At 38.9% G+C, this 25,539-nt stretch overlaps 2 protein-coding genes across 2 annotated transcripts in view; both read left to right on the forward strand.

Annotated features, from left to right (window-relative positions):
• The first annotated feature begins 8,729 nt into the window (after positions 1 to 8,729).
• On the forward strand, positions 8,730 to 9,866 carry LOC140230626 (G-protein coupled receptor moody-like). Its single transcript, XM_072310766.1, has one exon. The coding sequence runs from the start codon at positions 8,730 to 8,732 to the stop codon at positions 9,864 to 9,866; it is 1,137 nt and encodes a 378-aa protein (XP_072166867.1).
• A 10,066-nt stretch (positions 9,867 to 19,932) lies between these two features.
• Positions 19,933 to 25,539, forward strand: part of LOC140230627 (uncharacterized) — a 53,325-nt gene continuing 47,718 nt past the window's right edge. Inside the window, exons 1-2 of the mRNA XM_072310767.1 lie at positions 19,933 to 20,012; positions 25,246 to 25,516. Of these exons, the coding sequence (XP_072166868.1) occupies positions 25,382 to 25,516 (135 nt within the window). The 5' untranslated portion in view covers positions 19,933 to 20,012; positions 25,246 to 25,381. The remainder of the gene's footprint in view (positions 20,013 to 25,245; positions 25,517 to 25,539) is intronic.

The following is a 25,539-nucleotide window of genomic DNA, read 5'->3' on the forward strand; positions in this document are numbered from 1 at the left end:
AGTTCTGTCCCATACAGCGCGTTATTCTGTCTTGGTTATTAGCTATCCACAAGAGTGCATGATTGGCGTAATTTCTGGGAAGTGATGACTGTAACTTTACTGTGTTGCCGATGATACCGGTAATCGATTCTTCTCTTCGATGGCATTCCTCGTTCTGTTGAGAAAATGCTTCGTTACAAAAGGCTGTTAGATAGAAGACAGTTGTTACCAGAATCGACAATGAGCTGTGGCTCCGATCCATCTTGTTTAATCTCCTTGGTCTGTACTATGCAACCGGGAATAAGTAGACTTTTACCGACTCGCGCTCGAAGTTTATAAGCGTTGTTAGCGAGTGCGATGCACACGTGACTATCGCTGAATTGAGTAATCAGATTTATGGCTTAGGCCCTACAGAGCGGTCATTTCATATTTCCTGGAACTGTCAAGAAGACTGTGTTGAAAGGAAATAGATGACAACGTGGGTGGCGATTTATTTCTTTCAGTTCCCACATTGTTTCAATGCTGAAAGGACTTGTAAAATTCATAACGTCCGGTGCAGAATTTCATGCTGGGTTTATTTATTCTCATAACATTATTACCCACTTAATCTCTCTACAGAGCCTACTGTTATGATTTGTAACGTCTTCATGCACCATCATGCACCGATTGACGTTCCTAACATATATAATTAGGGTAATTTTATTCAGCGTGAACGAGGTAAGTCAAGCGCTCTTTATTAATGCAGGAGAAATGAAAATAAGTTAAATTCTAATCATATTTTCTTCTCATCACTTCCCTACCGTGAGGTAAAAAGAAAATAAAGATGTTCTTTCTTAATATCCAGTTACGGCGGCACCGAAACTAAACTTAGAAAATCTTTACTTTTGAAATGATTTTCCTCAAACTTCGCAGATGTATTCTATTGATGCATACATTCCTTTCATCCACTTTTGATGTAATCATGTCTTTGCAAACTGGTTGCTTTCTTGAGAAAATAAAAGATACAGTAGCCCAAGTCCTGTTATAATATTATAAGGCGACAAGTCACAGTGTGAAAAGTACAGGCTCATTTTTTTTTTTACCAATTTTAGGAAAGGTATCTGAGAAGCTTGTGTATGCTATGTCAATGTCTGTTATTCATGAATATGATATACTTTATAATAAACGATTTGAATTTCGATCTAGACACTCAACATAATCATATGGCTTTACTTAAATTTATTCATAATCTGAACATATTGTTCGAAGCTGGTTATGTGGGTATTGGATTTTTTTTTTTAGATCTGTCGAAAGCTTTTGAAACTTTGGATGATTCTACTTTGTTCCAAAAATTACAGTTTAATGGTATATGCGGATTCTTGTTTTAATGGATTAAGCGTTATTTGAGTAACAGAAAACAATTTGATTTTATTTATGGCAATAGCTCCACATTTTAAAGAATTACTACAGGTTTTCCCCAGGATCAATGCTATTATAGTCCTTTACTATTTTTACTGTACATAAATGATGTACAAAATGTGAGTAGCAAAGTGAGTTCAATTATTTTTGCAGATGATACAAATTTTATGTATTTATATCTGGTAGTAACACCATCGAAACAACATGTGTTTTAATAGATAAAGTACCTAAACTAAACAAGGGTTTCTAGCATATACTTTCGTAATCAATATGAAGAAAACAAATTGTTTAGTATTTAAACAGAAAAAGAATAGAATACCAGCAATCATATTTGATATTGGCATTTGTAACCAACAGTCATGAAAGTATTGCGGGACTCTTGTACATCATAATTTCTTTGGCATTACATTTTATAGATTAACATCTTAACTGGGCGCCACAGATGTTCCAATGGAAATCTCTCGTGCAACGGGCGTAATCTATGGGATAAGACATTTTATTTCATATTTGTATTGCCACTTTATTGCCGTGTTCATCTTAGTACTCCTGTTGTACACGGTCTGGGGCCAATGTGCAAGTCTTTCTTTTAAATTGTGCATACACACTCAAGAAAAGGTCACTATACATGCAATAACAAACTATCACCTTTCAACACCTCAAAATGTTTAAAACCTCCAGTTTCTTTGTATGTGACATAATTATGTAAGATACAAACAGCCTTATTTATGTATGTGTATATTTGTAATGCATTACCCTCTGTCTTTGATAATGTTGTTGTGTTAAGGGAATTACGTTTATATGATACTAGACAAACTGATGACTTACACTAAGTATTATTATACATCGCAAAGATACTAAGGACAGTGAAGGAGTACGTGTTTGGAATTTTGTGGCTGATGACATGAAGTTATGTCGATCCCTTGTCTGGTAATATAAGATATATTTGTTGAATGAAATACAGCTAAAATGAATATCTATGTAATGTCTACAATATTTTTCATCATCCGGTCTTAGTTTGCCTGTTCTATTTTCTATTCAGTCCCTTTCTCCTTCTTAATCGCATCTTATAATGTACACAAAATATCGAGTGGGAGCCCAGCCGTAGAAAGGCCAATGGTCTCTGCTAGCTCCTTCATTTTTTCTCTTAAAATATATTTTGTACACTTTCGTTTCTCTCTCTCTCTCCTTCTCAATGTGTAGTATTTTTTGTATGTTTATTGTAATATAATGTAATGTTATTATTCCCACCTTGTTCTTTGCTTTAAAATGAGAATTTGGAAATAAATGAAATGAAATGAAATAAACTGCAATTTAAGGTGTTAGTCTCCTTTGATTGCTTCTATTGCTGCCCCCACGCCAAATTCCAATTAAACACTAGCATCAAAAATGATAAATAGCTTTTGAAAAGTAGCAAAACCTTCCTTGACAAAGTGCTTGATGCTCTTTATTTTACCCCACAAAGTAACTGAGGGGAATCTATGGTTAAGAGAGGCAATTGATCATCACAACATGTAGGATATGATTAGATGTATGTAGGCATTTCGCAGAAATCTCATTTCGAGCTTATAGTACTACCCACGCTGGTGATTCCATAATTATTGTCACATGTTTCACATGTTGTGCACACATGACAGTGAACACCGAAACAATGTGGTGAGGTAAATTCTAATCAGATATTATGTCTGTTCGTAAGAAAAGATAAATCAAACCAGACAGTATGCTACAATGAAATTTTTTTTGAAAATATCAGCCATAAAGATAAAGCTATGAATGAGGAATTGGCAACTCTGTATCTGGGAAGCTGTCCATTAGGATGATAAACAAAAATCAACCAAATTTCATCTTCCTGTCGAGATTTTTTTTTTCTCGGACCTGTTCTCGGCAAAGTTTAGAAAACTTCGTTTTCGCGTGTCCTCCTCAACGGGTAAATTTTCGGTTTGTACCAACTGTATATATATATATATATATATATATATATATATATATATATACATATATACTGACATCAAAGGACTTAACCACAACATGGCGGGGCGGTGCAAGGACAGTAAATTTATTGACAGCTCGATGATTAAAGGGGTGCTACCCAACACCAGCCACGTCTATATGTGCAAGATTTGCTGTCAATATATATATATATATATATATATATATATATATATATATATTTGAAGAGTTTGTTTGCAAAAACCGATAAGTCCATTTTTGAAGATTTTTAAGTACGGTCTCTGTCATAAAGTGCAAAATAATACCTTTTAAATGATATATTGGTCACTACACATAAAGGTACATTTTTGAAGTTATGGTCAAAAGAAGCTAAATTTTTCTTATTATTCTCTTTATTTTTCTTGACCTTTAATCGCAAATATCTCCATTTGACAAATATGGACTTATCGGTTTTTGCAAACAAACTCTTCATTTATTCTTAAGTAGTGAATTATTCTCTGATTTGATTCGTTTGTTTTCATATAATCCAGAATAATTCCTAGATAGAATACCCCTTTAATATTTTCGCGTGCCAGCTAGCTATTATAGTCCGGTGCAGATATGAAAATGAAAGTGGGGTGAGTTTCGATTTGGTAAGCAGTGAAATTTGGTAAGCGGTGTTTTGAGATGCCTCTTTAGTGCTTCCGTAGGTATCCGCTTTATGGTTTTGGTGTGTATAGCTCTCTTTAACTCAAGTGATATTAATGAATGACTCCAGACGATTTGAATGCTCAAAGAATTAAATGAGCAATGTGAGTATAGATGGATATGAAAAGACTTCTATAGGGCTTTTTACACTTGTGTTTCTTAACCCCGGACTTTCTCTGACCCAGGACTATCGTTAGTCCCGTACCAATTTTTTCAGCTTTTTACACTCGCCAATTAGTCCCGTACTATCTCTTGTCCGGGGCTAAGGAGAAAACTGACCTTTTTACACTCGTCTTTCTTAGCCCCGGACTTTCCAAACCACATGAATATTCATAATTACGCTGTGTACTGTACACGTACACGCACGCACCAGCAGCACTTGATTACCTCGTTTCTGATTGGTCAGTGAGGGTCGCACTTCGTCTCCGTCGCTTAGCCCAGGATTATTTTTTCGTTCTGTTTACACTCACTTGCTTGGCACCGCAATTGCGGTGCTAGCACCGCAATTGCGGTGCTAACCCCTGCTATTTTGCAGGGCCAGATAGTACCGTACTATCGGTGGGGCTAGCCCACTTTGGCAAAAACGAGTGTAAACAGAAAGTGGGCTAAGGATAGTCCCGTACTATCGGTGGGGCTAAGGCCCCCCCTTAGCCCCACCGATAGTCCGGGGCTAAGCAAAAATTTACAAGTGTAAAAAGCCCTTATGATGGCCTAAGAACAAATTCAAAAAATAATGTCTGATTGCACACACTATACTACTTTCATCCAATAACACCATCACGCCAATATATAGAAATATAGACAAACAGATAATAGATATACAAATATTTAGATACAAAGATTATACATGTATAGATAAAAATATAGATATGCAAGGATTGCCTCTCCAAAATGAGGGAGAATTTTCGTTTTTAGAATTTAATTTAAGCGATTTTACGCTCAGTTTTGGATAAATATCTTGTAAGTTTTGTAGCGGTACAAAAAAAATGATATGCAGGAACGGTAAATCAACGCAAATAATAAACGGCGCTGTTCAACTGTACTCCCACTTTAATGTTTCTCTCCCTTATTTGACTCGACTTTCGTTTCTATACCATGTTACTCTAAGATTCGTGTAACAAAGACCGGTGAACAGTTTTATTTTGGATCAAATAGCAAGTTAGGACTACTTTTTGTGAGTTTCAGAATGTACTTTCAGTGTTATTTGACCGCGCCTTTTTTTTTTCTTCTGCTGGTTCTCATGTTGTCGCTAAAGGTCCCTACGTATCGTAGTTATGGGACCTAGCTTCCTGCAGATGGGGGTTGTCAGCAGTGCCCTACAGTTTGTTGATTGATTGATTGACTGATTGACTGATTGATCATTGATTGATTGATTGTTCGATTGATTGATTGATTGATTGATTGATTGATTGATTGATTGATTGATTGATTGATTGATTGATTGATTGATTGATTGACATAGGGTGCGTTTGTAAGATTTTTCTTCTGGCCACAAACAGTGGGGTGTTGCATGACAAAGGGTGTGCAAGAAGACCCAGTGGGTGTGGTATGACAAAGGGTGTGCCAGATGATCAGGTGGTGTTGTGTGACAAAGGGTGTGCCATGATACCCAAGAGGTGTGGTGTAAGAAAGGATGTGCCAGAAGAACCAGGGGTGTTCTGTGAGATAGGGTGTGCCAGAAGACCCAGGGGGTGTGGTGTGAAAAAGCCTGTGCCAGAAGACCCAGCGAGTGTGGTATGACAGAGGGTGTGCCAACAGACTATAGTGGTGTGGTGGGAGAAAGGGTGTGCCAGAAGACCCAAAGGGTGTAGTGTGAGATAGGGTGTGCCAGAAGACCCAGGGGGTGTGGTGTGAAAAAGCCTGTGCCAGAAGACCCAGCAAGTGCGGTTGACAAAGGGTGTGTCACCAGACCCTCGAAGTGTGGTGGGAGAAAGAGTGTGCCAGAAGACCCAAGGGGTGTAGTGGGAGATAGGGTGTGCCAGAAGACCCAGGGGGTGTGGTGTGAAAAAGCCTGTGCCAGAAGACCCAGCGAGTGTGGTATGCAGGGGCGGATCCAGGAATTCTGTAAAGGGGGGGGGGGGGGGGTGACTAATATTTCTGGTGCCACTTCCGGGTTTCATTTCATTTTTTTTTTCTTTTTATTTCCTTTGCTCTTAACGAAAATAAAGGGGGGGGGCGTGCGCCGGTTGCGCCCCCCTCTGGATCCGCCAATGGTATGACAAAGGGTGTGCCAACAGACCCTCGGAGTGTGGTGGGAGAAAGGGTGTGCCAGAAGACCCAAGGGGTGTAGTGGGAGATAGGGTGTTCCAGAAGACCCAGGGGGTGTGGTGTGAAAAAGCCTGTGCCAGAAGACCCAGGCTGTAATGCCAAACCGACTGGTCTCCTTCTTTCTCCTTTCTTTGTTAATCCACCCCTTTCTTTCTTTCTCTCTCTCTCTCTCTCTCTCTCTCCCTTTCCCTTGAACCCTTCCCCTTTCTGGTGCCACTTCCGGGTTTCATTTCATTTTTTTTTCTTTTTATTTCCTTTGCTCTTAACGAAAATAAAGGGGGGCGTGCGCCGGTTGCGCCCCCCTCTGGATCCGCCAATGGTATGACAAAGGGTGTGCCAACAGACCCTCGGAGTGTAGTGGGAGATAGGGTGTACCAGAAGACCCAGGGGGTGTGGTGTGAAAAAGCCTGTGCCAGAAGACCCAGCGAGTGTGGTATGCAGGGGCGGATCCAGGAATTCTGTAAAGGGGGGGGGGGGTGACTAATATTTCTGGTGCCACTTCCGGGTTTCATTTCATTTTTTTTTCTTTTTATTTCCTTTGCTCTTAACGAAAATAAAGGGGGGCGTGCGCCGGTTGCGCCCCCCTCTGGATCCGCCAATGGTATGACAAAGGGTGTGCCAACAGACCCTCGGAGTGTGGTGGGAGAAAGGGTGTGCCAGAAGACCCAAGGGGTGTAGTGGGAGATAGGGTGTTCCAGAAGACCCAGGGGGTGTGGTGTGAAAAAGCCTGTGCCAGAAGACCCAGGCTGTAATGCCAAACCGACTGGTCTCCTTCTTTCTCCTTTCTTTGTTAATCCACCCCTTTCTTTCTTTCTCTCTCTCTCTCTCTCTCCCTTCCCCTTGAACTTATTTATCTTCCCTCTCCTTATTTCTTTTCCTCTTCCCCTTCCCTTTCTATTAATTTTCTGCTCCTCTATCGTTCTCTTTCTTCTCCATGTTAAATTTTCTTTCATGTCACAATATAGGACAGCAAGCTTTCAAATAAGAGAACTCTTTCTTTCACTATTCATCTGCGTATTAAAGGGATCGTATAGTTTTGGTTGAGACCTAATTTCAGGTTTCTAACATTTTTTTTTTTTTTTTTTTTTGGTGAGATGACGAGAAACCTCTTATGAAATATGAAAGAGCAAGTAATTCTATGAGGAATTCAACGTTTATTTGATAAAAATTGGTTTTGAAATGGCTGAGATATCAAAAAAGAGCGATTCTACTAAAGTGTGGGACCCATACACTTTATCACGATCGCTTTGTTTTACTTTGTTTTTGGATGTTTCAGTCATTCCAAACCCGATTTTCATCAAATAAGCTTTGAATTCCTCTTAAAATGGTATGCTCTGTACTATATAATAAGTGTTTTCTCCGTATCTCGCAAAAAGTTAAAAGCCCATCAATTCTCATCTCCACCAATACTCTACTATCCCTTTAAGAATGATTATATTTTCTTTCATTTCCATTACTATAGAGGACTTTAGGAACTAGATTCACGGTCATCTATCGAAACTATCTTCTCAATCTAATTTTAGCGTGTACATCTGTTAATAGCTGAAGGCTACACACTCTCGCGGATGGCATTGCCTTTGCCTGTCTCGAATAACACGAGCGATGTGGAATAGTAAACTCGGGATTTGAAACCACTACATGTGCAGCTTTTATTGAATTCTATATAAGCAGAGGGGAGTGTGCACGATTGTTCAATTAGATCATAGCTGTGGAATCGGGACTCATTCGCGAGGTGGAGATGAATAATGAATCAGGAAGTCGAAAAAGCTTGTAATTGGTGGAGAAAACAAGTAATGAACTCCAGTTACTGACAATTTTTTTTTTAGCTCCAGCATCTCTCACTGTGACGATAATAACGGACAACGTGGACAAAACGGAATGTGTGTTGTTTCCTTTGCCAAATAACAGTTGGAAATCGGAGTGTAGTTCATGACAGGAATGTATAGACTTACAATGTACGAGTGATATTTCATCAGTGTCACTAAATCATGTGTTCGCAAATAACCTCCTAATGAAGCTCATTTGCCTGTGAAGTAGTAGAAACTAAAGTCTGCATTACCCTTTACATTTCATTCTTTTTTTTAAAGAAGAAAGTACAGACAATGACTTTAAGCGGAAAATGATATGCATCCATAGACCATAGCAATAGCAATACCTTCAATAGAAGGAGGAAATAAGATTCTCAACAAAAACAGACAAAAAGACGAGCGGTCAACACAAAATGCGTTTCCGTCATTTGTTTCTTCGGAATGAACATGTTTCATCGTCGACGCTTTTTGTGAAAAGTGTACATGGTAACGGCCTTTGAAAACAGTCAGACTTCAACGCGCTTATTCTGGTGTCACACATTTGGCTTTGTGGAGTGAAAACTATTGTGGAACGAAGAGTAACATCGAATTGTTACAAGAGGGATTGAACTTGAGCATTAACCTTAGTGATACATATTGAATATGGAGCTTGATATCCTAAGCGAGCAAGGTAGTGGCCACCATCGCAATATATCGCTGCTGTCTTCGACTGCACAGCCTGCCTCGTCGGGCTTCGAGTTCACCGACTACCGTCAGCGCATCGCTGTCTCCGTGATGCTCCTTGCTATCTTTTTGATTGGAGTAGTCGGTAACTCTTTAGTCTTGGTGGCAGTCGCAGTGTCTCAGAAGCTTCGAACCTCTACCAACGCTTTTGTTGTGAGTCTGAGTGTCACCGATCTCTTTTCCTGTCTTGGATTGCCATTTCACGTCGTAAATGTTCTAAGCACCACAGGACCACTGCTCCCTGATGCTCTCTGCAGCATCATCGGTGGAATCGCTATTTCTTCCGCCATCGCCAGCGTGATCACGTTGGCGCTCATAGCAATCAATCGCTGCGTTATTATCACCACCGAGCGCAGGACGTATGAGAGAATCTTTTCTACTGGAAACATGACGGCCATGATCCTGTTTTCTTGGGTTTTCCCTCTCACCACAATGGTGTTACCTCAAGTTGCAGGTTTTGGGAGAATTGGTTACACCAAGAAATACAAATTGTGCCTTATGGATGGAGACAACAGGTACGCTTTCATTTATGAATATCTCTCCGCTTTCATTCAACTCGCCTGTTTCATTATCATAGTTGTTGCATACGGTAAGATATATATGTGTTTACGACAGAAAATGTTCTTTGCACGTAGAACTTTCCACATTTCAAATGACGGGAACACGGACGGCAGCATAGCAACAACAACAACAACTTTCACCGATCAGCATTCCACGTCGCAGACCACCCCAAGGCATGGGAGAAGTAGTGACGCGTGGGAAGGGAATGGCCTGAAGATTCCGTCGAAGAGAGAGATACAGATCACGCGAAATCTGTTCTACGTCATTTGCGGGTTCTTCGTTTCGATCGTTCCGTATGCGATTACCATGACAATCCCGAACAGCGGTAGGGTGCTTGTGTACATTGCGTTGCTCTTGTGTGCATCGAGCATCATCAACCCAATCATCTACGGCTTCAACCACCCACATTTCCGTATCGTTTTCCGCTCGCTCCTCGGATGCGATTTCGACCGGATACCGGAACCGTCTCCATTCTTCCGTGCATTGCGAAAATGAAAACAATGTGTACGATGTCCTGTCCTCACTGGTTTATTATGTTTTTAAATGCGATTAATCAAGTTGTTTGTGTCTCCTGTCACTTTTGCTCTTCGTGACCAAACGTCTGGCTTTAAGAGGAATTCCAAAATTAAACTGCGTGTTTAAATTGCAGAATATTGTCTTTTTGCTTGAGATGGTAATCTATTCTGTCACAACTTCTTGGAATAAATTTTCGGTCATAGGACTCTATAGCTACTGCCATCTGACAAGTCAAAAAAAATTCTTTAAACAGTTATTGTAACCGTCGTGGTCAACGACTGGCGTGATGTCTGTCATCATCCCATTGCTTTACTTGTACCTCTCCTTCTTATACCTTCTGAGGAGTTAAGCCCATTCGTTCATTATTGTACGCACGTATGCTAAGATTCTTATGTTTCTTTTTATTTTTCTAATTATTCAGGGTCTGCTTTTTGTGCAAGTTTCCTCCATATTTAGTCCTTCATATTCCTTATTAGTGCGGGCTTCTTCAGCTCATAATAATGAATTCATGATGATCAACTACACCATGTAAATCACGTGTATCTAAAGTTACTTAAAGACGGTGATCCCTAACCTCGGAGATAGCTATCTTCGAGGATAGACTCGTAACAGGGAGGTGGCCACCTCCCTGCTCGTGTAGTTAGGCACCGTGTAGACGAACTCGTTGACAGTTCTTTTGATGTTAACTCGAAGATAGCCATTTAAGAATTTATCTTGGGGTAGCGCTCTGTCAACGAGCTGCGAGGGGTCCCTACCCGTATCAAAGGGTGTGTGCAGTTGTGGTCGAAGTGAGGATCTAGCTTTTAACATTTTGCGAGATATTCAGAAACCACTCTATGAGATGTCAAAGAGCATGCAATTCTAAGAGGTATCAAAGGTTCATTTGATGAAAATCGGTTTTGAAGTGGCCGAGATATCCAAAAACAAGGTGAAAAAAGAGATTCTAATAAAGTTGTGGCCAGTAGTCTTTTATTATTATTATCACTTTTTTTTTGATATCTCATCCATTTGAAAACCAATATTCATCAAATGAACGTTGAATCCTTCTTAAAATTACATGCTCTTTCATATTTCATAAGAGGTTTCTCATTATCTCACTTAGGAATGTAAAAAAAAAAAAAAAAAACATGAATCCCCACCTCAACTAGTACTGTACAGCCCCTTTAAGCATCGTGTGGACATAACTTGTTCATATGAACTTGTAGATAAGCGTAGTTATACGGGAATCAGTGTGCCTATAATATCCTCGAGGATGGATCATCCCTTCGAGGATAAGATTCGTCGTGTGAACGCGCGTCGTAGTTAGGGTACCAGAGCTGCTTATGCTTGTACATAGCTATCCTCGAGGTTATAGGGATCATCGTCTGAACATAATTTATACGTGTTTGTATATGTGCAACATGCACTATTATCATTGTCTGCATTTGTATCAGTGTTTCATGACATTTTACATTCTTGAACAAGTCGACTATGCTACTTTTCAATAATATTATTTTGCATTATTTGGATATGGAAACAATCGAAATGAAATGAAATATCTATAGGGCAGGACAAACTGCTGTGACAACCTACTGATGGTCCACACTTGCTTATTTATACGTCCACTTCAATCCTTCAGTAGCGACTAGTATTGCAGATAATACCGCTGTGAGATTTTAATAGTCGTGTATATAAATGGTGGCTATGTCTGCAACTATTTTTTTGTTACCACGAGTATGGAGAAAAGAATATCCAACCACAATTAATGGACCTATAATACAAAGGCTACAACTTTCGGTCAGTTCGTCCTCAAGGGCTTTCTATCCCTATAGCACATACACCACTGGAGTGCGGATGATGATTCATTGTCAATGTCTTGAATAACCATAATCAGGAGAATATACTGGGATGAGAGCAATGTTATCAAGCACGCTTTGATAGAAAACATCGGAGTTTCTTATAGTGAAAAGTAGTCGTGAAAATATTAATCGCTATATTTGAGTATGCTCAGGACCTGTCACTATATTTGTTTCAAGTCTTGCTCCTGAAATATTTTGCACAAATAAACTGGAAGGACGAATAGCAATTTGATAATTATACTTTTTTTTGAAAGTGGTTCCTGTTCAGTTAATCGCTTTAACCTTACACATATAAAAAACAACAAGCTACACAAATACTGTAAATATGGTTGCAGTCCTATGTCATTTTCCAGCAGCTGCTAGACTAGTAAGTTTACAAATTTTACTCTGCGAAGTAAATGTATAATAACCTTATGTTTTGGTTTATTTCTATTCTTAAGCCCTTTTCACACTTGTGTTTCTTAACCCCGGACTTTCTCTGACCTAGGACTATTGTTAGTCCCGTACCAATTTTTTCCAGCTTTTTACACGGGCCAATTAGTCCCGTACTATCTCTTGTCCGGGGCTAAGGAGAAAACTGACCTTTTTACACTCGTATTTCTTAGCCCCGGACTTTCCAAACCACATGAATATCCATGATTACGCTGTGCACTGTAACACGCACGCACCGGCAGCAATTGATTACCTCGTTCCTGATTGGTCAGTGGGGGTCGGACTTCGTCTCCGTCGCTTAGCCCCGGATTATTTTTTTTTTCGTTCTGTTTACACTTACTTCCTTGGCACCGCAATTGCGGTGCTAACCCTGCTACATGTATTTTGCAGGGCCAGATAGTACCGGACTATCGGTGGGGCTAGCCCACTTTGGCAAAAACGAGTGTAAACAGAAAGTGGCCTAAGGATAGTCCCGTACCAACGGTGGGGCTAAGCCCCCCCCCCCCCCCCCCCTTGGCCCCACCGTTGGTACGGGACTAAGCAAAAATTTACAAGTGTAAAAAGCCCTTATGTGTGGGAGACCAATTCAAAATACGTACGCAAAATAGATGGACATTGAAGTAAGCTTGCATTGCAGCAGGAAGGTAAACATGTCACAAACAGCAGATATACACCTTAGGCTACATACATTTATAGACAGAAAAAAAGCAAATAGCCACATGGGGAAGAGTAGTTTGCATTATGTTCCCGATATAAAAGTACTAAGTGTTACAAAAAAAACAACAACAACAAAAACATTTCCCACCTTTGATCCTTAATAGTTCGAAAATTATGCATCATATAAGACTGTCATTGATATGAGTAATGGCTTAATAGTGTACAATTTTGTTGGATGTGATTTTAATATGAGAGCATGAATCAATTTTATTAAATCCATGATTAATCTTAAAGTTAAGTTACAGATTTTGGTCAAATTTGGACCCTCAGTAATAAAGTACTGTACAAAATTGAACTTTAAACAGGAACCAGTGATGTGTATGTGCGTAATAGTGCGCTTATACAATGACCCTGAACAATAGAAATGAATACCACGAATACTATATATATACCTTTTCAGAGCTCTGCCGACTAGCAGAAGGCGTCTTAGGCGTTTTCACATCAGCCCGATAAAATTCCAAGCTCCAGATATTTTTCGCAGAAAATAGTCAGCAAAATAGCGCGCTATTTCGAAACATCGGGCTGATGTGAAAACGCCTCTTGTCTCTTGCGCCAAGCATGCCAAGGCTCATGAATTCTTTATTAATAATTCATGATGAATTGCCCTGGGAAAATCTGAATTCATGGTAAAGGTAAAATGTATGCACATGAAAAAACAAACAAACAAACTAAGCACGTGTTTTATGTGCTTGCATAACTATACATTACAGGATGAATAAAGAGTAACTGTGATAGTGGAATTTCTCATGAATATGTTGTGATAGAGCGTTAAAACCCTGGCCATTGTTCAGGACCTTTGTCTGGGTGTTAACCACACACTTGACCCCTGTGCAAAACTGAAGTTTTATACAGAGGGTTAAAGATAGAATACGAAACCCAACTTAAAAATAAATCTTGAATTAAATGAAACTGATTTTATAGGGCTTACTTACATTTTTAAATTACCTCAAACAAAACTGTACACTATTCAGCTATTGCTCATATCAATGTGTTTCCTGATATGTAATTTTTTTTAGCTATTAATGATCAAGCGTTGGAAATGTGTGTGTTTTTTTTGTAACACCTAGTATATCAATGACATGGCCTCGACACAGGCCTCTCTCTCTCTCTCTCTCTCTCTCTCTCTCTCTCTCTTTTCAGTGATTTCTCTTTGTCTCACTTTTCATCATGGGAATTACGGGAAGTGCATCTTCTCGTACTTCACCTAGCTAACATACAATGTCAGCATTTTAAGAGTTTTATGCATAATTATAATTTATAGGCACACGCAACTGCCTTAGGTAGACCCAATGCCTCGTACATTGTAGTAAGCCACAGTTGCCAACTACGCTTTCAAAGTGGTCCTTGTCTCTACCAGGAAATTGATTCGCAGAGTTGATTCCTTTTTTTTTTTCAGAAATTATTTTGTGGGTTTTTCCGTGTTTAGTGACGTAGTCTTTTTTTTTTTTTGTTGTTGGTGTAACCATTTTCGTTTTCTATATTGTGATAGCTGTGTAATGTATACGCATTACTACTCGTGTTTATTTCAACAAAATCTATGTGTAATGTATGCTCATACTATACTCGTGTTTATTTCAACACAATGTTGGATGATATCACACTGCAAAAAGTCCGGTGTTAAATAGTGAACACCGAGCTGGTGTTAAATTTTCGGTGCTCATTTATGGTGTTAAATTAACACCCCCGGGTGTCATTTCCAAATTTTAAACTGTTTTTTGAAGAGTTTCTTAGTAACTGCACTTCTTGTTGATTTTTAATTTAAACAAGACGATCAAGAATTTTACATTAAAATACTAGATTTTTGAAAAAATGTGAAAATAAATTTACACCAAAGTAACACCAGCTGGTGTGGTCCCTTATTGAAGCTGGACGGGTGTTAAACCATTGATATTAACACCAACAAATATCAAATCAACACCATGTGGTGTCATTTTTGAATTAACACCAGTACAGTGTCAAAATAACACCAGATACAGTGTCAAATTAACACCACGAAGTGTCAGGTGAACACTTTTCAACACCATCACAGTGCATTTTTAACACCTGTGGGTGTGGTCCTTTATTGAAGTTTGATCGGTGTTAGATTTAACACCCGTGGTGTTAAATCTAACACCCATGTTTTACAGTGTACAATGGCAGCGTGTTGAGATTATTATGTTTTGTTTGTTTTTCTTATGTCATGAGGAAATGAGCGCTGTTACAGAAGAACAAAGACAAAATCACTCCAAAAAAAAGAAAGAAAACGAAACCGATAGGACTTATCAAAAGGTCCTATTTATCTTTGAGAGCAGCGATTTAAAAAAAAAATCAAGACATCACTTTTGATGCATATGTGTAGGTCAGTTGTATCATAAAACATCCTATACCCATATAAAAAGTTTGCAATATAGCCTAAAATATAAGGAGATATCACTATTTTTCTCATTAAACCATAACTATAGACGGTTTAGTCGGGAAGCATTGTTTATTATAACTATTGTTCACATTTTACAGCGATTATAATGATGGTGAAAATTTTTAATTGGATGTTTCTATCCCTAACTCACATTTTAGAACTATTTTTGAAGCACTAATGCTGGTTTTTTGTTTTAGCTGCAAATGGTAAATTATGTCTTTAAACTCTTGTAGAAGTGCCTACTGCACTTTTGGGTATAAAGAGAAAATCTTTAAATCTGTGCAGATTGGTCCATCACTTGATGCTCAGCGTTATTCGCATTCAGGGGCGGATCCAGGAATTCCATAAAGGGAAGGCGCCTTTACAAAGTTACTAACGGTGCACGTGCCCCCCCCCCCCATCATTTTACTTTGTATTTCTTTTGTTTTAACAAAAAAGAGATAATAAAGAGGGGTACGGGCCCGGTGCGCCCCCTTCTGGATCCGTCACTGGCATTGCTTGATGTTGTTGAATATAACTATGTAGGCCTTGTAAAATGTTTGCTGTTGTTGCATTTTCGTTGGAAATGAAATTAAGCGAGTGAAATCAAATTCTTATATCAAATCGCATCGTCACATCGCTGAAATCGTGAATTTCAGCAAGGAGGTACAAGGCGAACTTTCCAGATTTTATTGAATCATTTCTTAATTCAAGAAAGTGTATAACATACATAATTATGTCAATTATCCATCTATAGATAATTGCAGACGTATACTATACAGAACGGGATGACACCCGTGAAATTAATGCGCCGATATCAACAATCGTTGTATTTAAAATTAACAATCATTAATTACAACAATTATATCACTTCTATAAACCAAAAGAATATAAAATTATCATTATATTCAAGGAAACATGCAAACTTTAAAACATTCGGAGGTCATAGCCGTCTGTCATATAGTGTCTAATACATCGAGATGTGATTTATTCAGTGTATGGGCACCCATCATGAATCTCATTGCAGGCAACAGATACCGAGCATTTGTTATGGGAACTTTGTACTCCGGATGGAACAATAATCCGTCGATGATCTCCATGATTTCTGTAAGTCTGCAAGTGTATATTAACCACGTTTTGTTGTCATGATTACAATGTATGACAAGCCATAAGTAAAAATGCATATTGCTGTCTTTAAACTTTGCACCTAATTTAGAAATCTAAGACATAATACGCAACAATCATGCACAATAATGGGCCTATAGGGGATAAAGACCACAATGTCCTAGAATGCGTTCACATTCAAATACACTCGGAGCAGTCAATCGTTGAGTAGACCCTATGTCAAAACGCTCTAATGTTGTCGTTGTTGGCTTTTTTTCCTTTTTATTAAGAGATTTCACACTGCGTTTCACATTGGACAGTTTCACATTGTAGGACACTGAGTAGGCCCCTACTTTCCAGCAGGGCCACTTAGTATAAATGGGAAGAGAGACGTCAATCTGTTTTCAAGGGGAGGGGAGTGGGCATGGCCGTACACAGGCACATTTTTTTTTTTCGGAGTACGTGCGTTAATGTTTGAATGGAACATTCAAGAGAAGGGGGGGGGGTGGGTGGGGAGGGACCTCCTTTTGATGGAATATTTGGGAAATTGTCAATCAAACGGCAAGAAAAGTAGTATTCATGGAGAACGTAACAGCTACAATGGTATCTATCACCTCTTCCCTTCCCTCTGATTTATGCTGAATCAATCATTTTCATGATTTTCCTTTTTTCAGAAAAATATTTTAAAATGAGTTTTTTCCTTAAAATCTCAATCCAGTTATTACAATAACCCACAAAAATGGTATCAACTTGTAGAAAATTTAATTCTCTTTCATATGACATCACATTTGTTGAAATCTGATGTTTCTATCGAATTCTATCTTCCAATTAACAAATTCAGTAAATATGGCGACCATCTTGGACGCCATCTTGGATTTGGAGGCTTTCGCAACAAAATTTTTGAGGTAGACCAGTGGAATGTTGTTTGTTACAATAAAAACTTGAAAATAAGCATGGTTTACTTAGTTTGTAGAGAGAGTGGAACTCTCTCGTTAAGTAAGCGAGTTTTGGGGGTTTGGCCCTCCGGTTAAATGTATCTATGAGATGCAAGAGGCGGAGGGAGGGTGTGCATGAGGAGGTATCCACCCTCCCACACGAGGGAGCTTTTGCACTTCAGAACTGGCATTCAGCGAACCTGTGAACACTTTTGGAGGACTCATTTGATATTTGGAAAATAGTCGGATAAATTAAGAAAAACTAATATTCAAAAAGAATGTGAATGTCTAGTGTACGTGGTACCTGTCACCTCTTCTCCGCGTGTGTGATGTCTTCATTTACTGTGTGCTAAATCTGTGGCGATACTCGCGGGAGGGACAAGTGCCGTCCTCTTAGGAGCTTTTGCATTTTTAGAACTGAAATTCAACGATCTAGACACGTATCCTTTTTGTATAATTTTTAAGAAAATCTTCAATCAGTAAAGGAAGAAAAATATGGGGAAAATTGTTTGGATATTGAAATCGTCGAAATCTTCACGTATTGTTCCATGTGTGTCACACTGTGTATTAAAGGTACTGTTTACCAACTGGGAGCAGTGATTTTAATGTTCGAGAAAAAAACATTTGATGCAATAATAAGGTCAGTTGTATCACAAAACATCCTACCATAATGAATTTCGCAGTAAAGCTTAGAACATAAGGAGATGTCACTATTTGTCTCAATTAACCATTAGTGTAGACGGTTTAGTCTAGAAACATTTTTTATAATATTAACACTATTGTTCACATTTTGTGTATTACATTTTAACAATGCTTAACATCAATAATACAGATTCAAACTTTTACATTGGTTGTTTCTATCCTAAACTCGCATTTTTAGAACTACTTTGAAGCACTGAAGCTGAGTTTTTGCTTCATTATCTGCAATGGCGAATTTATATCGCTCACGGGCAATGATGGCAGTAAATGATATAACGATAAGGCCATGTGTCAAACCAGCCTAACGAGGTGCGAAAAATGTAATGACAAACACAAGAAATAAACAAGGACAAAAATTAATACTTTAATGTTTGCGTGATTTTTTTTTTGTTATAACTCATATAATCATTGCAAATTTTACATCCGAAATGAAAGCAAAAAAAAAAAAAAGGGGGGGGGGGGAGTCAATGGGCTCTTCGGGAGGGGGGGGGGGGGGAGGCAAGAAAGGAGAACAGGGCCTACTCACTATGCGAGAGAACTCTGCTCAGTCCCAATTGAAGGCGTCATTTTCCCCGAGGGTGCATGCTTCTTGTGGTGCTGGAATACGTCCTGGATAAGCGTTTACGATCATCCAAATCACAGGATTAGGCTTTGAAGTCCACTCTGACAGTGAGGGCGAAAATGTTACCCTTTCACAGTTCGTGGACTGGACAAACACTCTCCCCCACTCCCGTTCCTCTTCCTTCCCTCTTTCTTATATTTCTCTGCATTTTTTTCTTCGATCAATCACATACAAAAATCTGCATAACATACAGGGCCTTATAGAACCTGTAATATTTTCGGGGGAAAAAAATGATTAATGTAAAGGGGCCCGCCGCCCCCCCCCCCCCCAAAAAAAAAAAAAAACCAAAAAAAAAAAAAACACCAAAACAATTAAAACATGTATACACACACACACACACACACACACACACACACAACCCTGGTCGAAAACTCTTATCACTGTAGTGTTCACCCGTGGGAGTTTATACATAATTTTTGCAAATTATTTGGATATTAAAGTAAAGACCGTGTGGACGGCGGACAATGATTATAGTTTAGTGAGGAGGAGAAAAGCAACTTCAACTTGTCGGAAGGACGCCCTCTCGTGTGGGCAGCTTTCGCAAATATGGCAGCGCCCGATGACAGACAGAAATGCACTCTACTGATCGTAAGATTAAGAGACAGCCGAGTTGCCATCTCGTTGACAGATAGAACATAACGAGACCGCCGCGTTGCCACCCCAGTTTGCCCGACATGAAAAAAGAAAAATGCACTGTGAGTATTTAAAGAAAACGACTGGTTCACAGATCTAAGCTTCGTGTGTGTTATATACGTACGTACTAACGTGTGTGTGGCGAAGTACGGAGACCGACTGATGGTTTCATGCTGAGAATTATCTTTTAACATTCTGTTAGCATATGATTGCGACCGTGGTTGAAAGAAGAGATTGATGAAAATTGATTCCTTGGGAATGATACAGTAATATTTGAACTTTATAATCGTTTTCATATCAAGTTGACCCTAATGACGTTGCGTTAAGCGTTAGATAAACGAAGTGATTGCTACGGCTCTACACCGATGATCTCCGTTCAGTCTACCGCGCACACGTGCTGCGCACGTCCTTAACGGACCAATGAACGGATGGCAACACGGCTGGCGCTAGCCGACAGTTGTATATCTGTGCTAGCAAACCACTAACGTTACAGGCCAAAGGGGGCATTTCATCAACGAGTTCGTCGGAGTTTTCACCGACAAATTTGCTATCAGCCAATCAGACGCAAGGATTTCGTTAGCTTTTAACAGTTGTCAGTGTAAATCCTTGCGTCTGATTGGCTGATAGTAAATTTGTCGGTGAAAACCTCCGACTCGACGAACTCGTTGATGAAACGCCCCCTAGCGTTAGGCCATTGTGCACGCACGTAAGAAGTGGCGGTCAAATTCAACTGTGTAAACTTAATTCCCTTCGAACCGACCACCGACAGGAGTAAGTAAAATTATGCAGTGGCATTTCTTTTCTTTTTAAGAAAGATTATTTTCTTTTTCACGATGATTTAGATTAAAGAGACTGTAAATTTACCGTATTGGTTGAGGTAGGAATTCATGTTTTGAACTAACTATACACAGCCCAGTCGCTGCACATGGTATAGTAAGGGTACTAGGTCTCGCGCAGGGACGTAATGATCGCGCATAGCGTAACTGCGTATAGCAAGCAATATTACGCGTAGGACTAAGCGCAAAATTTGCCGATACGCCCATGGAATAAAAATACCTGACAACCGCTAAACATGAGAAGAAAGCAGGTAAGAAATTTTGATTTCAAACAAATTTTGCACCAAATTTCCAATTTTTTGGAACAAAATTTTCACTAAATTTCCAATTTTTTACCTTATAATTTACCTACCTTAGCTTAAAATCTTTTTTTAAGGATGTTGTAGCCTACACGTGTCGTCTCGCTTGTCTCGTTCGTATGATCATAGCCGGTAGAATTTGTAATTTGTTCGATCGATCGTTGATAATATTCTACGAAAGCCGAAGCACGCTACAGCCGCAGAGAGGGGCAGACACTTTCACGCATGAAACTACATAGGGCAGCTGCGCGATCTTTACATACCCCGAGAAGGTGAACGCATAAAAAAAAATCCGACATACAAACGGCGACAGCGCACTACTCCGTCATCGTATCATCAGGAAATTCTGGGAGGTGATTTTTCTGCATTTTCGTGATATTCATTGAGAAATTCAGGTACGATTATGGAATAACTTCTATTATAAGAGCATTTAAAATTTTCGTGCGCGATATCTAGACCCCTCAACCATACAAAATGTACGTCGCGACAATAGCGTAACCGGTATTAGCGGTAACAGCGTCTGGTCGGGCTAGTTTTGAACATCCCTACGTTAAGTGAGATAATGGAAAGCCTCCTAAAAAAAGATTAAGTCCTGTGAATATGAAACTGAAAGAGCATGTCATTTTAAGAACGATTCAACGTTTATTTGATGAAAATTGGTTTTCAAATGGCTGAGATATCCCAAAAAGTGCTAATAATAAAAGGCGACATGCCACAACTTTATTAGGCCTAATGTTAGGATCTCTTTGACTTTACTAGGCCTACTACCCGCGGATTTTGTTACTAGGCCTACTACCAAACGATTTTTATTTAATTTCTCAAAATATGCAATTAACAGTAGAGACTTTAATTCGGCCAGATTATGATATCGGTCCTCTCTCGTTCTGCGTGTGCGTCTCCACTAGATACCTACCCCTAGTATTAATAATAGGGGTAGGTACAGACTGTATGTCTGATCTATGTTGTGCAAAGTCTAAGGAGGTTGAAAGAAGTCCCCGGCTGTACGTGACAAATTGAATGGCGGTGAATGGAGTTGGAACCTATTTTGCGATAATGCCATTCATTCAGCTAAATAAAGATTTCCTAGCAGATAATTGAGTATCTGAATAAAAGAACGACCCAAGTCCATGGAAGGTCATCTCAACTCTAGTAAACTTGAAAAAAAAACTTCATATCTTTTTTATTTGTCCAATATAGTTGTCATGGGAAGGCAACATTGTGTATACAAATTAGTATGGTAACCCTACTACAAATCGACCGCCCTTATTGAAACCGACCGCGTAGTATTGGCGCACACAACGCTTCGTACGCACTTCACTGCGCGGAGACCACACAAAAATGGATTGGCTGTGACTGTTGATGAGGATGCTTGGGAAAACGCGAAAATTCACTGTTCATTAATGGTTTTAATCAAGGACAAAATTTCGAATGACTATTTTCACCAAATAGTCACCGGAATGCGATGACTGGGGTCAGCAAACCCAGATACACACACATCTATGGTGATCAGCTTTGATCGCCAATGTGTATGTTCGCACGAGTTTTGTAGCTGAGCAAGGGCAACTAAATCAAAACAAAGGTAAAAAATACTGTTATTATACAAATTTTCCAACAGAAAGAGAACAAGTGCTGATATACTCTAACCCTTTTATCAAACCCATTTTGGGGGAGTTTATAAGACAAAGAAGCATGAATTTAGGCCATGAAAGCAGGTATTCTTGTCTTCACTTTGGGAACCTGGTATATACCAGGTTCCCGTATCGGTTGCTCCCACAGGAACCTGGTATACCAGGTTCCCATAAGGAATGGGTTCGCGTGGAAATGCCTTCCATACTGTCTCTTATGAGGAATAATATGTGGACGATATACAAGTGTAACTAAGGAACCATAGAGGTACCCAGCTGAATATTTGCACACACATGCATAAATACACACGTAAGTGGATAAAGTTGTCCCCATCAACCCATGGTTGCACATACAGGTCAGGGGTCAAAGGTCATTGGTCAGGTTTAGTTCGCAAAATGTCACAATTTTCACCGTGTCTGCAGTGCAGGAGAGTAACTTCATAAAGTTATAATACACACGTGTTACTAGACATCAATTCTCTGAATCTGGCCATTTGTTCAAAGGTAAGGTAAAAATGCTGTCATTTCACTAGTTTCCCCATCTGGGCAATTCTACGAAAAATGTTACCTGTCCTACAAATCATAAATCTGCAACAATTTGAAAAATAGGGTCTATATGAGCTACAAGGACAAATTTAGTACCAAATGCTAGAACTTGTCTAGTTCTTTCATTTGAGTGGTATTTTGCTACACTTAAGGTGTATTTTAATAGGCATTCTTTTCTTTAAAAAAAAACATTTTGGGGCAAAATTTTTGATAATTTTGGTAAAAACACACAATCTTTGACTCGCATTATTCCATATTATTCAGAAACACTTCAGCACTTGTTTCAAAGTAGTTCATGGTTAAGAATGAACCAAAAAACACTAATATTAGCCTTGTCTGAGATATAGAATGTGTTAAAGTAAAAATAGTGGGACTTTAAAAAGTGGACAAAGTTGTTATGTCCGTAACGCTACATTTGTGAACCTGTAGAGTAAATGCTGAATGTGTTGCACACCATTATCAATTTACAATGTACAACTTAAACTGGACCAGAGCACTCATTTCAGAAGAATATTCCTTTTATTCAATGCTCTGAATCATAAATTTCTCAATATATCCACATGGATGTAAATAATCATGTCCAAAAAATGTTATGTACGTAACGGCAAACGTTTTGTGTAATATGTACCAAATGATTTATATTAACTGATCAAAATTCAGACTGTTGACCTTTCAGGATGACTGGGTTAGAATAAACCATGAACGGATTAGGAATTATTTTGCTAAGTTGTGGAAACAAGCCCACAAAGTCACCAGAAATTCTCTAAATGTAATGTCCGTAACGCTGGAGTTGCCCATCTTCTAAAATGGTTTGATAGCTACATTTTTAGTTACTCCTAAATTCAGACCATACATACATGTAGGCCTATTACTAACATGCTCACTGAAAACATGAATTTCTCCATTTCCCCCAATAATTTTGTGTTATTCAAATGGCAGGACCTTGGTTCTTTTGCATTTTTTTTTTTTTACCTTTCCCCAACTGCTCTAAAGTCTTTTGCTCTTATTTTGCTTCCATTCTAACTAATTCCTTTCTTTTTTCCCAACCTAACTCCTCATCACTGTCCAGCAAGTCATGTTCATTTTGTGTATACATGAATAGGCTTGGACAAGGAATGATGAGAGAAGGCGCTATAGTATGAATGTAAGCATTCATATAAGATTTCACTATATCATATTAAATAGTAACTTCCAAGGTAATTAGGGCTTATCATTTATACACATGTCAAACTGAATTTGGCCAAAAATTGGACTTGGGTCGTTCTTATATATTCAAGTATTCAATTGCAATGCTGATGAGTTTAGCTGTAACAGTATTAAAATCTACTTGAAAACTAAGCCACACACTAAACAAAATCATTATTTCAAAGAACCCTTCCACAAAAGCCGTCTCTTTTTCTACTGATGCAAATGATATTGTATATGGGGAAATTTATGTATTATATTTTCAATCAATGTTATTAGTGCAGAATAACAAACATTGAAATTTTAGCGATTATTGCTAAAATTTGTTGCAAGGTAAATTTGAATAGAGGGTCTAGTATTAAGTCAATTATTTGTACTCATCGACCACCTATTTTTAGATCAACCACTCTCGTGCAATTGGCTTTCTCGCGTATAAGATCAAAAATATGTGTGGGACGAGGCGCTGGAACATTCGAACATGAATACAAATCAAGAAAAAATTGGGGAGATACAGATGAATAACCTGAGGAAACAGGAGGAGAAAAAAAAAAGAAAATCCTCACATTTAATTGTTGGTAACACATATTTGCCCATTCACTGGATTTACATGCTTTTCAATGGGAAAACGGACGGTCGATTAAAATGATGAGCTTGCGCCAGTGTACAGTGAAAAATGTCAATTGTGTTTGTGGCCAAGAACTCCCACGTACGGTACGAGTCAACAATTTGAGCCCGGGGTATGAATCTGCAGTAGTTTCTGCCTCAAGTGGAATGAAATTACGGTGAAAATGAGGGATATTTTCTAAGATACAAGGTATTCATTCAAAAAGCGGTCGATGAGTAGTAGGTCTAACTTCTTGCTGCAGTTTAGCAATTTTCTGCACTGGCTTTCCTTGTGAGATAACACTTAACAGCGTGTAGTGCAATGAATGCATACATCCAGCTGTACGCATCAGGCTTCCGCTTCCATACGTGTTCGGTAATAGGATATTGTTTGGTAATAGGCTACCTGACTAAAATAATACTTTATGGAGGAGAGCGATAATGTCAAAAAAAAAACAAAAACAAACGAACAAACTAAGACTCTTCCGGACAGACGGATCTTTCTGTCTAATGTGAGGTCACCATGTGCACAATTGCTGTAATACAGTGTATGAACCTTTATGTGATCAGCAGTAGTAGCTCACCAAACGTTAGACAGAAAGATCTGTCTGTCGGGAGGAGTCTTTTAGTTTTTTGACGTTATCACTCACCTCAGGAGGGGATCCTCCGGCTTCAACTAGCAGCCCTAGCGCTGTACACCAAGTGGTAATCATGACTACCAACCGAACCACATAGACATACAGTTTTTGTATCACCACCAGTTATTATCTAGGGCGATGATATGTAAATTTTCTTTGTATGTTGTATAGAGGATCTAAACTATAGCTTGATTACTGTAACTTTACATGAGTGATCTTTTATGTTATTGTTGTTGTTGTTGTTTTTTACTGTATTTTTTATTCATGCCCAGTTGACTGCCCATAGGGCCTACTGCGGGGATGTACTACCAGTAGACGCTCAAGTTCCAGGAGCAGGTCAAGAAGTCTTTCCTACGTGTACATACAGTACATGACCCTAAGGCTCTGGCACAGTGTATAGATATCAACATGGCAACACTCCCCTCTCAGGAAGAGAAGGATGCCCAGCTAGAGGATTTGACTGATGTAACATTCTCCCCACCTCTGTATGTGCAACGCTACGAAGAGATAACAAGGATTACCAAAGAGTGGCAGCCCAAGAAGGTATTTTAAAGGGGCAGTCTTTT

This window comes from Diadema setosum, chromosome 7, assembly GCF_964275005.1.
Source record: "Diadema setosum chromosome 7, eeDiaSeto1, whole genome shotgun sequence".
In the NCBI taxonomy this organism is placed as follows: domain Eukaryota; kingdom Metazoa; phylum Echinodermata; class Echinoidea; order Diadematoida; family Diadematidae; genus Diadema; species Diadema setosum.